The sequence below is a fragment of the Camarhynchus parvulus genome, chromosome 5 (assembly GCF_901933205.1).
Source record: "Camarhynchus parvulus chromosome 5, STF_HiC, whole genome shotgun sequence".
Classification (NCBI taxonomy): Eukaryota; Metazoa; Chordata; class Aves; order Passeriformes; family Thraupidae; genus Camarhynchus; species Camarhynchus parvulus.
In genome coordinates this window covers 31,016,400-31,031,883 of record NC_044575.1, presented here as the reverse complement: position 1 = coordinate 31,031,883, position 15,484 = coordinate 31,016,400, and the positions used below count along the sequence as shown (strand labels likewise).

The following is a 15,484-nucleotide window of genomic DNA, read 5'->3' as shown; positions in this document are numbered from 1 at the left end:
TAATGGCTTAAGAGATAAAAATTTATGTCCAACTATGCTTCAGAGTTACAGTACTATATAAGTATACCATATCATATACCATAAGTACGGTAACACTGACGCATAGCACTGCCTGGCAGTATCCAAGAATCATGTAATTAAAAAGCCAGTATAAAAAACCATTATGGATGGATATATAGCTGTAGATTAGATATAGATAGATATAGATATATACACACACACACGCAGAGTGAATAACTGTATTATAAGTGAGGAAATCCTTCTTGTGTCTATGTATGCTTGTCATTTTTCCCTTCTTATGTATGGTTTTAAGGGAAAGCCGTGTCTTCATTCACGCATATATTCAGTTTTCAGAGTGCATAATAATTTAAAAATTTAAATTATTATGAAGATAGCAAAGAAACAAGTTGACTCAGGGGTCTTAGTGACTATTCAGAAAACTGCTAGTGTTGCTAAGTGATTTCTTCTGGGAAGGAGTCTTGCCACTTATGCAATAATAAATCCTGTATCAGTGTAAATTGATCCAGTGTAGAACCTCTAGAACACAAAATCAAGAAAATTAGCAGCCGACTTTGAAGATATGCTAGGAGACTGAGAGTCAAGTATTTAGAAAGGATACCGCAATGCAGTGGCAACACAAAAGTCTCCTGATATCTTTTAATTTTATGGCAGAAGAAATGTATTACTTTGTGTAAATGTTGACTGCATAACCACCTGTTGTTCTTTACTTGCAATGCTTTATTTTAAGGCACTTGAAAGTAAAATTGCTATGAATATTAGATATTTCAGATTTTAAAAAGAAATTATATTTTTACAGGGTGAAGGAAATATGTGCCAAAGTTAATGCAGTCCTTAATCAGCTCTTAAAAGACTTGCTTACACATGCTTTGTTGCAAGGATTAATAATTGAACAGTTTCTACAGGCCTAATGAGATTAGAACAAACCAATTACCTCTGATTTTGCTGCCTAGTTATTACATTTCTATATCAGGATGCCAAAATTGAGGAGAATATCTGAGATTCATTATAATTACAAATTTGTTATTGGGAAAGTGGAGAAAAGTGTATTTACAGCATCTATTCTATACATGTGAATATCAATACACCACCTATTTACATATGTAAATAGAGGTTTACTTTATATTCCATTTTAAAAAATAAATGTATATATTAAATGTCTGTAAACCAGATTTTATATGTATAAATACTCACACACCAGATATATATATTAAGGTACAAACAATCTTGTGTGGTACAAACCACTGGCCAAACTGTCTTTTACATTGTAGACAGGAAAACATACTTAAAGACTACATAACAGTAGATATTATTTAACTGTGGATTTGTGCTGTGGATAGATGTCCTGTTTTCTAAAAACAAAAAAGCTAGTCAATATGTTTTACCATATCTCTGCACAGCAAAGTAAAATAAGTGATACTGATACTAGCATTTATCAGAAGGAAGGAAAAAAGAAAAAATGCAGAGAAAACTGAATCCACCCTGGCTTACCTATGGTTCATCTAAACCGGGTTTATGTATCAGTAATGAAGCTGCAATTGCAGGCTTATGAACATGAGTGCAGAAAAGCTGCATCATTTTAGCTACAGGCATCATCTCTAGTCTACAAGTACACCTTTGAAATACCAAATAGTCCACATTTTCTTTCAAATTATTAATTCCTTCCCCTTGCAAGATTGATGCTCTGATAAGTGAAAGTGGATACCCCAGGGTCCTTTTAACTTGATGCATAAGACCGTCATTCTTTAAAGAGAATGTACTGAGTATTTAAAGAGTTATGTTGACTTGTCCCCCCACTTTTTGCCACTTCCACGTTGTTTAAAAGGCTTAATGATTTTTTTGTTTACCTGTTAATTTTTTTAAGCTGTTTTCCTAAGTCTCCATTAGTATTTTTGAGTGTGTTTTGGAGTATATCTGTGCAAGGGCGTTTTGGAGTGTAGATAGAATATTAAAGAGTAGTTTTTCCTGTACTGTCTTACACAGCAGGAATCCTATATGTAATGTACATTTGAATTATAAATATAGTATTTGGTTTGTACATCAATTTCATTAATAGTGGCTTGGTTTTGTTGGTTTTTGGTTTTTTTTTTAATGAAGATGACTAGATGATGAAGAAAGCTAAACGTGTTTCATAAGTTATTTTACTGGCTGGTTATATTTGGTGCTACAGAGAGCAAATAATATGATCCAAAGAAGATCAAAAATTATCATCTCTGTGAAATCTCAGTGCTTCCTTGTAATAAGTATTATCACATTTTATAGAAGTAGTTAGCAGAAATAGTGATTGTCCAAAAGTTGTATGTGCATATTTTAAATGTAAATCCAAAAACTGAACTCATCTTGTGCCTTCTAGGCTAGCAATTGGCTTGCTATGCTATACCTAGGCTCACTAAATTTCTGATTTTTTAATTTACATTTTGTAAATAAAATCTCCTGGAGAAAGCATTCCTTTTGCTGAAGATCAAATTTATCATTTTAAGACATAGCTTCCTTATAGTTTCTTTAACCTCTCTGTTGTTTCCAAATAATGATAAAATCCTAGTATTAAAAGAATATCATCACTTAAGGGTTTTCATGGTTGCTTAAATTATTGCAATTATTTTTGGTTGTTTATTTAACTTACTCGATGCAAATTGTTCACATCATAAAATAAGCCCTAGTCTTACCAGATTCATTTCAAACAGAAATACACCAGTGAGTTAAGGCAGAGCTATCTGACTTCCTATAATGTTGGTAAATGGAACCTGGAAAAGTACATGTACTTACATGGAAATATACATTGGGAATTTGTTCTGTTAGAAAGTTTAGATGGTTTTGGTATAAAACCTTGCATTTTGAATGTAGGAGCAGCTTGTGTAAGTCAGCTTGCTTGTTTGTTAAAATAATGGCTCTGGTTATTTTCCTCTACCAAATATAAACTTATTGCTCTAAAATTCACCTAGCTTATCTGAAAAAAAAAAAAAAATATATTTTTTTTCCTTAGAAGTAAATCTAAATGAAATCTAGAGCTCACACATTTAAAATTATTTTTGTAGGGGTTTTGGATCCTGTAATGCATAAGTCTTGCTTTTGTGAACTGAAAAATAGAGTAGTTGAGCTTTAATTTCTTTCAGTTTTTGTTGATTCAGCCATATTGGTGTTATTTATAGGCTACCAACACATTTTAACAGTTTGAAGTAATAAGAATTGGATCACTTATGCTTTTGAGTTTCTTACTACTGGCAGAAGAAAATGTAGACTGATAAATTGTTAGCAGAAAATAAAAAGTTTGGCTTGTTCTTTCAGAAGTAAGCACACAGGACTTTTTGTTAATAGTAAGGGGGAAAGGCCTGAAACTTACATGCATCTTAAGTGGTTTTGGTGCAGGCAGGGAAGACATTAATTGTTCATATGCTGCTCAGTAAATACACTATTTTGTGACCTCTTCATAAGGGCCTTCAAGGACCATTCAATTTATTTTGTCTCTAACAAAATGTTTGCAGAAGTTTTATTTTATAAAAATAACATTATGACTTTTAAGGAAATGTGAAATAATTTACCCGTGATGCCCTGTATTGTTTTATGGATAATACAATACTACATGGTAAAACACTAAAGATTAGAAATATTTAGTGCACATAATAAATTGCTTAGGTCCAGTTCTTAGAACTAAAAGTAATACAAATTCATATTATCAATTTCAAATAAATCTATTAATATATTGTGCTAAACCATTTTGTTTTATTAAGCTTTTTTTATTGGAGTTGTATATAAAAAACAGGAGGAATTTTTTTTCCCCTCACCAGTATTCCTAGCAGCCTCTTTATATGTAGAGTTCTCTATATATTCAGGTGGAAAAGCCTTTGAAGAAAGAGATGTCAAATATCTTATTTTTTAGTTTAAACTGTATTAAATATTTAGAGTAATCTAGGTAATATTTCAGCCTATGTCAGAAACACATACCTGAAAATAAGAGTTTCTTTGCCAAATATATTGCTCCATCAGTCTCAGAAATAGCCAAAGCAGAAGGAAGTCATTCAGATGTTTTTGAAACCTGTATAGTTTATTCAGAATTGAAAAATTAAGGAAAAAGCATTAAAACGTTTCTCGTGTTGTTAGCTTCAAACAGCAGATTTTCGGGCCTCATGGGAAGTAAATGCAAGAACTGGGATGCAGCGGAAATGTGGTCTCTCATCCATCCTTCTGTGTAATCATTAAACTTACTTAGAGGAGAACATTTTTAACAATGTCTGCAGAACAATGTTGAATTCTCTCCCAGACTTAACTCTGGCAAACTGGGAGAAGTAAGGAGAGAAAATTTGAAGAACAAGAGAAGCTCAGTCTGGTTTTCATTTTCTCTACAGCTGTCATCTGGCTTTGAATTCTGCTGGAGAGCTACAGCTGGAGTCATTTTATTGCTTTACCCAGCATCCTTTTGCTTGTGCGCACAGAAATGTTTTAGTAGTCTTGGAAAAAAATTCAGAGTATCTCTTAGCAACCATAGGACAGTAATTATTATACCAGCAGCTGGGAGCAAACCAGATTTCCGTTGTGCATTAAAAACTGGCGTAGGTTACTTTACAGATGATACTGAATAACCTATGCCAGTACTGTACTTCGCAGGCTGTGGTTAAAGAATATTGAATGTGGGCGGTGTAATTGCTTTGGACAGTGGAAAGGGAGAATGTGTGCATCTGTGTTAGTGTGTGATACTCTGTATATTTGTTCTGTATATGTTCTTGTGGAAAACTTTATATGTTTGCTTCTTACTTAAATGCATTTTCAACACAATACCATTTTTGTTTCTAGGGCTTCCTACTTCAGATTGTCAGTGTTTCCATTATAAATCTGGGTTTTCAGATGTTCATGACTTTGTAATAAAACATCATATTGGAGCAGGAAGTTGTCCAAGGAAAAGGTTTTTGATACTAATAAGCGTGGTTTGACTGTATCAAAACTGCAGTTTAATTAAAAGCAGAGAGTTCAGCATGTTCATCTTGCATTTCTGTAATTCAGCTTAGTGAATATTTATTGGCTAAAGGACTGACATGATTGCTTTTTATTTTAATACCAGAAGTTAGTCTGTGTCTGCTTACCTGTAGGGTATAGGATGGTAAGCTGAGCATTGTGCTTTCAGAAATGCTGTTTGGCGAGTTCTTACCTTACAAAAGGTCACATGCTTTTCTCTGTCTGCTGCCACCCTGAAATTTGTCCTTGAAGTCAATTAGTTTGAATTGTGGTATCTGTGTTGGAATTTTCTAAAAGCATTCTTTGGTAATTGCTGTGTATAGGGCATGAAGGTTTGCTTTAAGATTAAGGTTTGGGTTTCGTGCATCATCTGGCACTGCTAGTTAGCACAGGCAGAGGTGATCCATGGCTGTGTCCTTCATTAGATGGAGCCCTCCTTGACTGCCAAGGGAAGTACTTGTGTCTGCCTGTGTGAGCATGTGCATGTGTCCTTTTTGCTCTGTAGTGTAGATAGTTTATTTTTGAAGAAGAAAGGTGTGAATCACCTGCAGGACAGGATATAACACAGGCTGCTGCAAATCTCACCCAGGGATAAAAACAGGCTTGTGAGTAGTATATGTTTTTTTCCCTAGGAAGGAAGGAGTAGAAGTTTTTGCAGCTTGCTCCCTTCTTCCTAGACCACTCAAGTTTATAATAGCCAGGGGAAGGGGAAAGGGGATGCTTATCACTGTGGTTTCTGTAAAATGGCTTCTGGCTCTTAGCTTAAGTGCTTGTAGTAATTTTAAACATTGCTTAGACCAAAAATGGTTGTTCCTCATTTTGAATACAGCTCTTCTGTAGTTTGAGCCACTGTTTTGGAAGCTTTTTATGTCATTGGGCTGTGTATCTGCAGGAGTACCTCTTGCTATGAAGATGTTTGCTATTGCACTAATATTTGATGCTTTTTGCTCTTAAAATAAGCATACATATATGAAGTCCAATTCTTTTTAGTCATTCCAATATTTCTTTTATACTCATTTTCCAACCATGTTTGACCAGAAAATTTAATTTTGACAATAACAGGGTCAATTACTTTGTGGTGGTGTCATGCTTAAGGATCTGCCAATAGTACTTCCTTTTGGTGTTTTGCCTGTCTTCAAAACTTTTCAGAGGAACTTTACCCTAATTGAGTGAGCTTTTGTCTTTCTTGGCATGTATGCTCTGTAGTATTAATTATGCTGATCATGAATTAATTACTAAATTTAATGTTTCCCCACATGGGGCTTCTGAAACAATACATATAAATTTAGTGATGTGATGATTTTCTTTCTCCTACAAAATCAGCTACAGACCAGCTACTTCAAACTATCTAGATCTCTTAAAACTTGATACATTAGGCTTTTATGTATGTGAGGTACTAATGTAATCCTACAATAAGTTCCTTAAGTACTTTGATAAGTGAAAACTAATGCTTCTGGGTCAATATTTAACCTGCCAAAACTTTAGGTTTGCCTCTGCCTCAGTATTTTTCTGTACTATTCTTAATTTTTTCCTCTAAATGTTTTTTTGATACATACAAATCCCTATAATAAAGCTGAAACATTCTCATTGCTGGAAGCTGGATGATGCCAGAATTTTCTCAGTGCTATCCATGATGACAGACAGTTAATTTTACAGCATCCCTCAATGCAAACAAAACATACAGTATATTTTTGGCAGCTCAATGGAATTTGTATCAAAATGCTGTGCTGTATCCTAAGTATGTCCCAGTCAGTCAAGCTTAGAGAATGAGAACTGTTCATTTTTCAATTCATTTCAGAAACTGTATCATCTTACAAGCCAGTATTCCACCCAAACATACTTTCTTCTTTTGAATAGCACAGGTCCTGCAGCTATCTCATCATGCATTGCTTCATAGTCTCACTTTTGTATCGAGTTGCCTGATACAACTTTAATTGCAAAATGACTGTCATTCATGTCTAATGCACACTTGCTGCAATTAGATATTTTAATTGAGCCAGTATAGGTTAATTTTTTTTCTTGCAGCTGATTTTGCTTTTAATTTATTAAAAGTTCTGACGAGTTTTTGCCTTGTAAAATCGTCTCAGATTTTTTTTTTCTCCAATTGTGTTTTTGTAAATACTGGCAGCTTCATGGGTAGTTAGAGAAAACATCTCAGAGACAGATTAATCTCTATTTCCTTAAAGAAGTCTGATTTTGCAACTGTATTTCAGCGGCACTTATCTCTAGTGCCCAAGTTGTGTACTGTCTGCGGAGAAATTCTGTATTTACAAAGGCTGATTCAAAATAAAGAAAATACTTGCCTACTTCTAAATGCTTTAAAAATGTGCATTTAAGAATACTAGTGTTTATAGATACCTCTAACACATTATATGGAATATTAACACATCTATGTATGAACTGGTTGGGTTTGGTGTTGTTTTTATATAAATGCAAAAATCATTTCATGAAGTTCTTATGTGTTCTAGACTGCTCAAGAAAATACATCAGGTTCACTAATGAAAGATCACCTTTTTCAACATGAAACTGTAGTAACCAGTGAAACTTACAACTGTGCAAATTTGAGGCCTTCAACATTTGAGGATTTCAACACCAGGAGAGCCTGTTTTCCTAGCCAACCTAACCAGGTAAGTATACCAATAATAGAAGCAATCCTTACTTTGCTTGCTGAATTAATGGCACAGTATGTAGTTTCTGACAAGAAATCACTGCATTCCAAGTCCATGTACTTTAAACTTCTTGAAATGTTCAATGTAAACTTTGCAGCTGAAATATTATAGCATTATTGTGACAGAGGTAAAGCTTTGTGAAGGTATTTACCTATCGTTGTGGTGCACCAGACTACACAAGGTATTTAAGTATATAAGTATTTAATTTCTTTGAAGTCTGTTTTTGTATTGCAGATTTCTGTATCTGGAGCCTTAAAAAGCTGTTCAATTTTTTTCAGAAAATGTTAATTGGACATTAGCTCAATCTTAGTTACATGTATATTAATACTGTTTTGCTTAGAAATATTGAAAAGTATTCAGCCATTGGTACAGCTATATATCACTATACAGTTTTCTTTTTTTCTAAAGCTAAAAGTACTGACAGTTTTTGTAGACTGTGGAAGTAGTCTTAGTAAGTTGGATTACAATTAATTTGATGGTCTTATGTCTAGAACCAAAGACATAGAAAGCTTTTAGAATATGCTGAATAACAGATATCAAAGCAGAATGCAAGCGCAGGTGGTTCTGAAGACTTAACAAAAATAATTCTGCTGCTTGTAATAAAGCTTTTTAGTACCTTCAGTTATTTTTGCAGAGAAAAATAGGATTGTACTTAAGTCTTATATCAGCTACTTTTAATCTGCTTTATTGGGCAAAAGAAGCAAGCAGTGTTATCTGGAGAACTAAGAAGCTTGAAATTATTAATTTTTTATCTTTAATCATTGATCTACTCCAATTATCTCTTTGTGTACATCACCTCATATTTTTGTTTCTGTTAAGGTACATGTTTACCTTTTGTTTCTGTTAAGGCACATATTTTTCTCTCTTCCCATTTACTTTCAAAGAGAATTGTAAATGTTTTTTAGAATAGAATGGATTGGTGATGAGGTTATTGCAGCTAATGGCTACAGTACCCAGTGATATATGTCCTGTTAGTCTTCCTTGCATTGTAAAGAAAAGTGCAGCAGCTTGAAATGCCTGTATATTTTAAAAGCATGAATAAAATTGACTACTTAGAAAGTAATAATTTAGATTGTGTTAAACTGATTAATCTGTGTCTCTCTGATAGAAATTAAATAGAAATTTCTTTCAAATGACAATGTTGGAATTCAGTTCTTGAAAAGTGAAGTTATGGGAGATTCCATGAAAATTTAAGTAGATATTCTTTTAAATAGTCTTCTCCTGTTGTAGCACCACTTGCCAGCAACACTCTGCTTTTTGCATGGTCTTGTGGTACACACATTTGGAACATAGGCAGGTCACCAAAATGTCACGTTCTGTATGTGCACGCACTGCACTAGTTAAACTCCATGCATGTGACCAGGTGGCACTACAGATCTTGAGCTAATTCGTGGGTTTATTTCAATTTTGTGTAAATAAGTTTGAACACTCTTACTTAAGAGTGTGCTCATGAGTTGAATAGCTCAAGAAGTACATGCTCCAACTAAAGAAATTATTAATGACAATTCAGATTTTATCTGTAATATTTTGACTGTTAGTAAATAATACTCAAGTCCTTTAGCTTTCCAGCTTCTGATACATGGATGTGTGTAAACTTAGTACTTTGCAATGATGTAGGCAGCTGCTGGTGTCTTCATACTGAGAAGCTGCAAGATGAGCAAAATCAGGTGTAATTCTTTGAGGAGAAGCAGCAAAGGCTACAGTACCAAGGAAGTGACTGTGCCTTGTTTAAAGGTGCACACTTTCAAGTAAGGTGTGATACTTGTGGGTTCAGTTGGATCAACAAAAATTTTCTACCTGATTTCCAGTTGGCTAATCATGTTCAGAATCAGATTGTCTGTGGAATTTCAGTTTGCTGTAACATTCTTCCTCCCTTCCTGCTTCAGCTTCACATAGATGACATTTGTACTGAGTTTTAGTTTTGACTGTTTAGAGGACTAAGTGCATTAGTCTCATTAAATTTTGCTGCTATTTGTACCAATGTAAATTTGGATTGTGAATTGTTCAAAGGTTTTCATGTACTTCATGTGTTCACATAGGTCCCATTTAATACCCAATGAGTAAGCTCTTTCCAGCATTTCTTCAGTTTGCTTATTTTTCAGTATGTTCTGCTCCAAAAATATTTCTTAATATCAGTACCTTATAGAATGTAGTGGTGCCTTATTTGTAACATGCCAGTTAAGCATTTTTAGGTGTTGGACTCAAGACTTGAAAAAAATAAATTAGTTCTATATATGTGGTGTGCTGCTCAAACAAATAAAAAGCCTTCAAAGGCTAAGAAGCGGTCAGATTCTATCATTGCTAGTGTTTGTAGTGATCTTTAATGGCTATTAGTTGTCTGGGCAATGGGAAGTTGAGGGGGCATTTTTGAATTGAGGGTTCAGAGTTTTTTTCTTCTAAACAATGGGTTTTATTTATTGTCTTAAGTGCATGCATAATATTCTATGTGGACAGCAGGGTAAGGATCCTTTATGCCTGTAACATATGGAATGTAATAACTTACAGGTTTTTTTCTTAAATAAATTTATGCTGTAAAATGCTGAAATAAACTCATTAGCCATAGTTAGTTATTTTTGCTAAACAATAGATTCTTCCTCTTGTTTGAAAACAGAATAGGGCTGAGAAGCAGTCTGCTTTTGTAAGCAAAGGGGAAGCCTAACTGCTTGTATAGGAGCCTGGAGAAGTATGGAAGAGAAGCAATGTTAGCTGAATAGGGTATAACCTTTCTTCTCCCTGTATCCTTGAAACCTTGTGGAAGTTCAGCTATGTGGCTTGGAGCCAAGGAAAAAAAAAATGTTCTTGTTAGCATACTCCAGTTGAAAGTCCCAGGGCAAAGCATCTCTAATTACAGTTCTGTACTCATCACACAAGGATTGTTGAGCAGGGAAGTGATGGTTAGAGCAGGCTACAGATATTCTTACATAATCAGAAGATAGCATATTTTAAGAAGCTCTTCCTTCCTCTTTTCCAGCTGCCTTCCCTTTTCCCTTCTCTGTCTCCTACCCCAAAATCAGGGCATGCAGACTTCAGCACAGTAGGAGTTTAGATGCATGCAAAGTGACGTAGAAGTGTTTTAACCTAAAACATCATCTTCAGTAGTTTCACACACTGCAACAGATTAGGAACATGCAGTTCAATTGTTGTACTTGACTATGGAATGGTGACACATTAATTCTCATTAATTTGAGTACTAATAAGATAAACCCTCTCAAAGCAACAGTACTGATGCCAAAGATTATTCCCAAGTAATTCATGATTCTAGAAGAATTTGTAAGACTAATAGGTTAGAGAGGGGATGGGTATTTTGTCTTTTCTGAGAAATGGTTTACAGGCTGTGCACTAGACAGAGAAAAAGGCAGAATTTGACTTGAAGCCCACTCGTAATCTGGCTCTGATTATAATAGCCCTACAGTGTAGGAAAATAGTCTGCCTGTAAGGTAGAAACACTGGGGCATACTGAGACCCTTGCTTTCTTGCTGCACTGCCTGCTGTTTTCAGGAGCTTTTATACACGTGCTAAATTTTTATCCTGTAATTATTTGCACCTTTTCTTGCAAGTCACTTGTAATGTGATTTCAGTCACATTAGTGGCAATTCAGTATCTTACACTTAGGTATCTAAGGCCTGCAGTATTTCAGTTTGGATGATTCTCTGAATTTTGTCATCTTTGTCAACTTTTTCATGTTCCGCCCTTTTATTGTAAGGCAGAATAAACAAGAACTCCCACCTTATTTCTCTGATGGTTTTGTATGTATTTAGCACATTCCTTATTACTTGCCTTTTGAAGTATAAGGTCTTAAATATTGGTCAGTTCATTACAAACTGAGAATTTAAGAAGTACTTGGGTCTTTGCCTGCCTGTGTCCCAAACTAATCAATGTAAGTACTGTATATTATCTAAGGAGAGACGCATTCAGAAGAGGCTGTTATTTATTGATTGTCATACTGAATGTTCTTCATACTGTGAAATCCTTGTCTAGAACACAGCCTTGATTATTAGTTACCAGTATTCTCTCTTGCTATGAATTGGAGAGAGTTCGAAAACTTAGAGTAGGAATTAAGTAAAGCTTGTCCTGGATAACATGGTAGTGAATGTAGCAGGGAGTTAGTCCAAAAGCAGCAGATCATCACATGAAATCGGCAAATAAGGCATAATTAGTCTGTGGAATTCGTTTCCACTTTAAGATGTTAATACTCTAATTTTGAGAATAATTCACAGAGCAGCATCAAGTTTTATGTGGATACCAAAATACCCAAAGCTCTTATGAGAGACTAAAAAGTCAGGAAAGAATACTGAAGCTCATAGACCTAATACCCTGCAGAGGACTCATTATTGTGGGGATGTCTGTAAATTTTAGTAGTGAGAAAATAATCTGAATTTTTTATCCTCGGGCAGCAAAAGAAAAAAGTTTTGGTTTTTTAGTTTTCTAATCTAAGTTAACATTGTAGGTGGACGTAAATTTGGGACTTCACCATAGTAAACTTCTCTTACTTTACCTTATTTTTCAGGTCCCACTGAAGTCAATCAGACACGTTAGTTTTCAGGACGAAGATGAAATTGTCAGAATAAACCCTCGTGACATTTTGATACGTCGTTATGCAGACTACAGGCATCCTGACATGTGGAAGAATGACCTGGAGAGGGATGATGCGGACTCAAATATACCATTTTCTAAATCAGACAGTAAAAAATCTGACTATTTATACCCATGTGGAGATGGAACTAAGTTGAATTCCCTAAAAGACTCAAAGAGTTCTGTGGTATTTAAAACTCAGCCTTCCTCATCAAAATTTAAAAACTCAAAAAGAAGAAAAGAGGATGGTGAGCGTTCCCGCTGTATATACTGCCAGGAAAGGTTTAATCATGAAGATAATGGCAGAGGAAAATGTCAAGATGCGCCAGATCCTATTAAAAGATGTATCTACCAAGTTAGTTGCATGCTTTGCGCAGAGAGCATGCTGTATCACTGCATGTCAGACTCTGAAGGAGATTTCTCTGATCCTTGCTCGTGTGACACTAGTGATGACAAGTTCTGCTTACGCTGGTTAGCACTGGTGGCACTCTCGTTCATTGCTCCATGTATGTGCTGCTACCTCCCCTTGAGAGCATGCCATCACTGTGGTGAGGTGTGTGGGTGCTGTGGAGGAAAGCATAAAGCTGCGGGATGAATCAATCTTGTGCCAAACAGAGCTGAAAAATCTTTGTTTCCAGGAAGCATCTAACTTGGATTTGTGGAAGCTTTTTGGCAAGCTGAAGGGAATCTTCTTTCACGTAAGAGATGCTTGATGTGGAGGAAGCAACGAGACTTGTCAGACCTTGGCATTTTACAAGTGCTAGCCACGCCTAACTATTTGCTTTGAGCGCGTGGCATTTGTTGCAAGTTGTGAAGGAGATTTTGCGAAGGAAAGCCTGTTCTTATTATTGGCTATAAAATGAGTATATAAACTATGATTATACTAAAAGGGATTAACTTTTGCCACTTTGTACATTCATGGTTTAGGTGAGGGGGCTCTTTTAAAAGGATTAAAACTTATCTGAGGGGAAATTTTAACTAAAAGTGCACTAGTGACAGTTGATTTAAGATTAAGAAAAGTTAATACTCAGCAAATGAGAAATGAAACTGATTTTAAGTGCAACTAAATCACTTATTAATAGTTTTTTGGAAACAACTTTATGTATAAATAACAAATGTTTATATTTAACTAAATGTGTAAGGTACGAATTATTACTTGTTAAACTTTCCTTCCCTCCAATATAGTAGGTATGGACCATATCTACTGTCACATTCCATGGTAGTATTTTAAATAGTTAATTTAGTTGCATTTTTATTCCAGATGGACAAATTGATATTTTCAGTCCTGGTTCCCTTCAGCTACAGTTTGTGTTGAGTTGTATCCATGCATTCTGATAATCTAAAAACCTTTAAAATATTAATTATTCTAGTCTTGAGTGACCAATATTTTCTTTGTTAAGCACAGATGTAATTGTCTAAAATGTTCTTGTTAGAACATAACATTTATTTTTATATATAAATTACTTTGATTTCAACATAATAGCAAAAAAGGATGTTGTTTCTGTTGTTCAACCAGCAAGTTGTTTTCTTTTGGGGTGTCCTCCAAAAATACTTTCTTGCATATTCAAATGTTCATTAAGCAAAAGGTACATTAAGGCAGTTGTAACAAATTGTCACCAGTGTTCTTGTTTATCCTTCTGTTAAACTAGGATCCTGTTCAGCTGTTTATCAAGTACTATGATTAAAACAAAAGATTAATAACAAAAGTGAAATTGTTTTCATTATTTTGAACCACAACTTTTTCTAATTTGAATGGGCAAGTACAAAAGTACTGTGTGTTTTTTTCAAAAAGAACAACAAAAGACTTAGCTTGAGAAATAAATTACAGCCCAGGCAAAACTGAGTGAACTTCTTAATTGGGGAAATTCAAAGGCAGGGCTGGGGAGGGAGGCTGGAGAGTGTGTGTATGTATGTGTATGAGTGCTGGTATATTGTGTATGGTATTTCTTATGGTTTTGTACTTAGTAAGTCTAACTTTCAGGTAAGAATTAATCAATTAACCCACAGGGAATTTTTAAAAGCATTACATGTTGTGCTGTGTTATAAAATAAGAATCATTTACTTCTTATTAAAAACATGTAAAACACTAAAAAACAGTCATAATTCATTAGTAAACATGCCTGTTTGACATCTTGGCTGGAGTGGGACAGATTGTCTTTAGTATACCCTTGTTCTTAAACACAGAACCAAATAATTTCATTTTTAAAATGCATTCCTTTTCTCACTTACGTGCATTTCTCCAATATATTTTGTGTAATTTTTTTCTGCATGTATCTGGCCCCTTAGTTTTCCTTTGTAGCCCAGAAGTAAAATGAGCAAATGTATATAACTATCTGTCTGTAAAATACTTTTTAAAAGAAAACATTTATATTTATATTACAGCTTGACTTGACCACCTTGTGTACATAGATCATCTCGAAGTATTATTTCACATTGAAAAAGATGACAAATATCTTGATAACTGTAGAAGTTATGGAAGAGCTTCTAGTTTTGTATTAAGAGTTGATTGGATGGCTGAAGTCCAAGAATATGACACGGTAGCAGCAGTAATGGTTTTTGGGTTTTTACTGTTTATGTATTTGAAAGCTGCTACTCTGGTTGGTTTTCATGCTTCACACATTTTCAGCTAAACTTGGTTACCTAGAATAGACTGTTAACTTTAAAAACAACTTTCATTAAAAAATGGTGATGTTTTTCTAGTAAATGAGAGAAAATTAATATTTGTAACTGCTACGTTCCTAATTGAAGGTGGAGAGGTATGAGCAACCTAAGAAAAGAACTTGCTGGCTGTATAAGAAAATGCTATATAATCACACTGTATATATACTTCAGAAAGAAATTAGTTTTAGCAATTTCCTCTGAGCACTATACAACATAGTGAAACTCCTGGTCCTGTACTGTATTTTATATGACACATATACTTTAATATTTTTACTAAATGTGTGCATTAATATTTTCACCTTGCATTTAACCACTTTGCTGCTAAAATGTTTTCACCTTTTGCTTTTCTCTTTGAAGACTTGTATCATCTAAAAACGGTTACTGAATGGGCCCATGCTTGCTTGTTCCTGTTGTGAAGCAAGTATCAGCCAGCTTGCCTGGTTTGAGAGACCAAACAAATGCAGAGATCTGAGGTTGCATAAGGATTGGTTTTAGTAGCATGCACATGTACTTTTTCTCTGGTGCTAGGGATCTCACCCACTGTTACATTTAGGAGATGAGCAGTGGAAGGCAGACATACAGTAAACCCATTCCAGAGCAGCTTGTTGCATCCATAC

At 34.7% G+C, this 15,484-nt stretch overlaps 1 protein-coding gene across 1 annotated transcript in view; it reads left to right on the top strand.

Annotated features, from left to right (window-relative positions):
• SPRED1 (sprouty related EVH1 domain containing 1) overlaps positions 1-13,912 on the top strand; it is a 57,914-nt gene extending 44,002 nt beyond the window's left edge. The window contains exons 5-6 of the mRNA XM_030948558.1: positions 7,434-7,592; positions 12,142-13,912. Coding sequence (XP_030804418.1) covers positions 7,434-7,592; positions 12,142-12,801 — 819 coding nt within the window. The 3' untranslated portion in view covers positions 12,802-13,912. The remainder of the gene's footprint in view (positions 1-7,433; positions 7,593-12,141) is intronic.
• Positions 13,913-15,484: the final 1,572 nt, after the last annotated feature.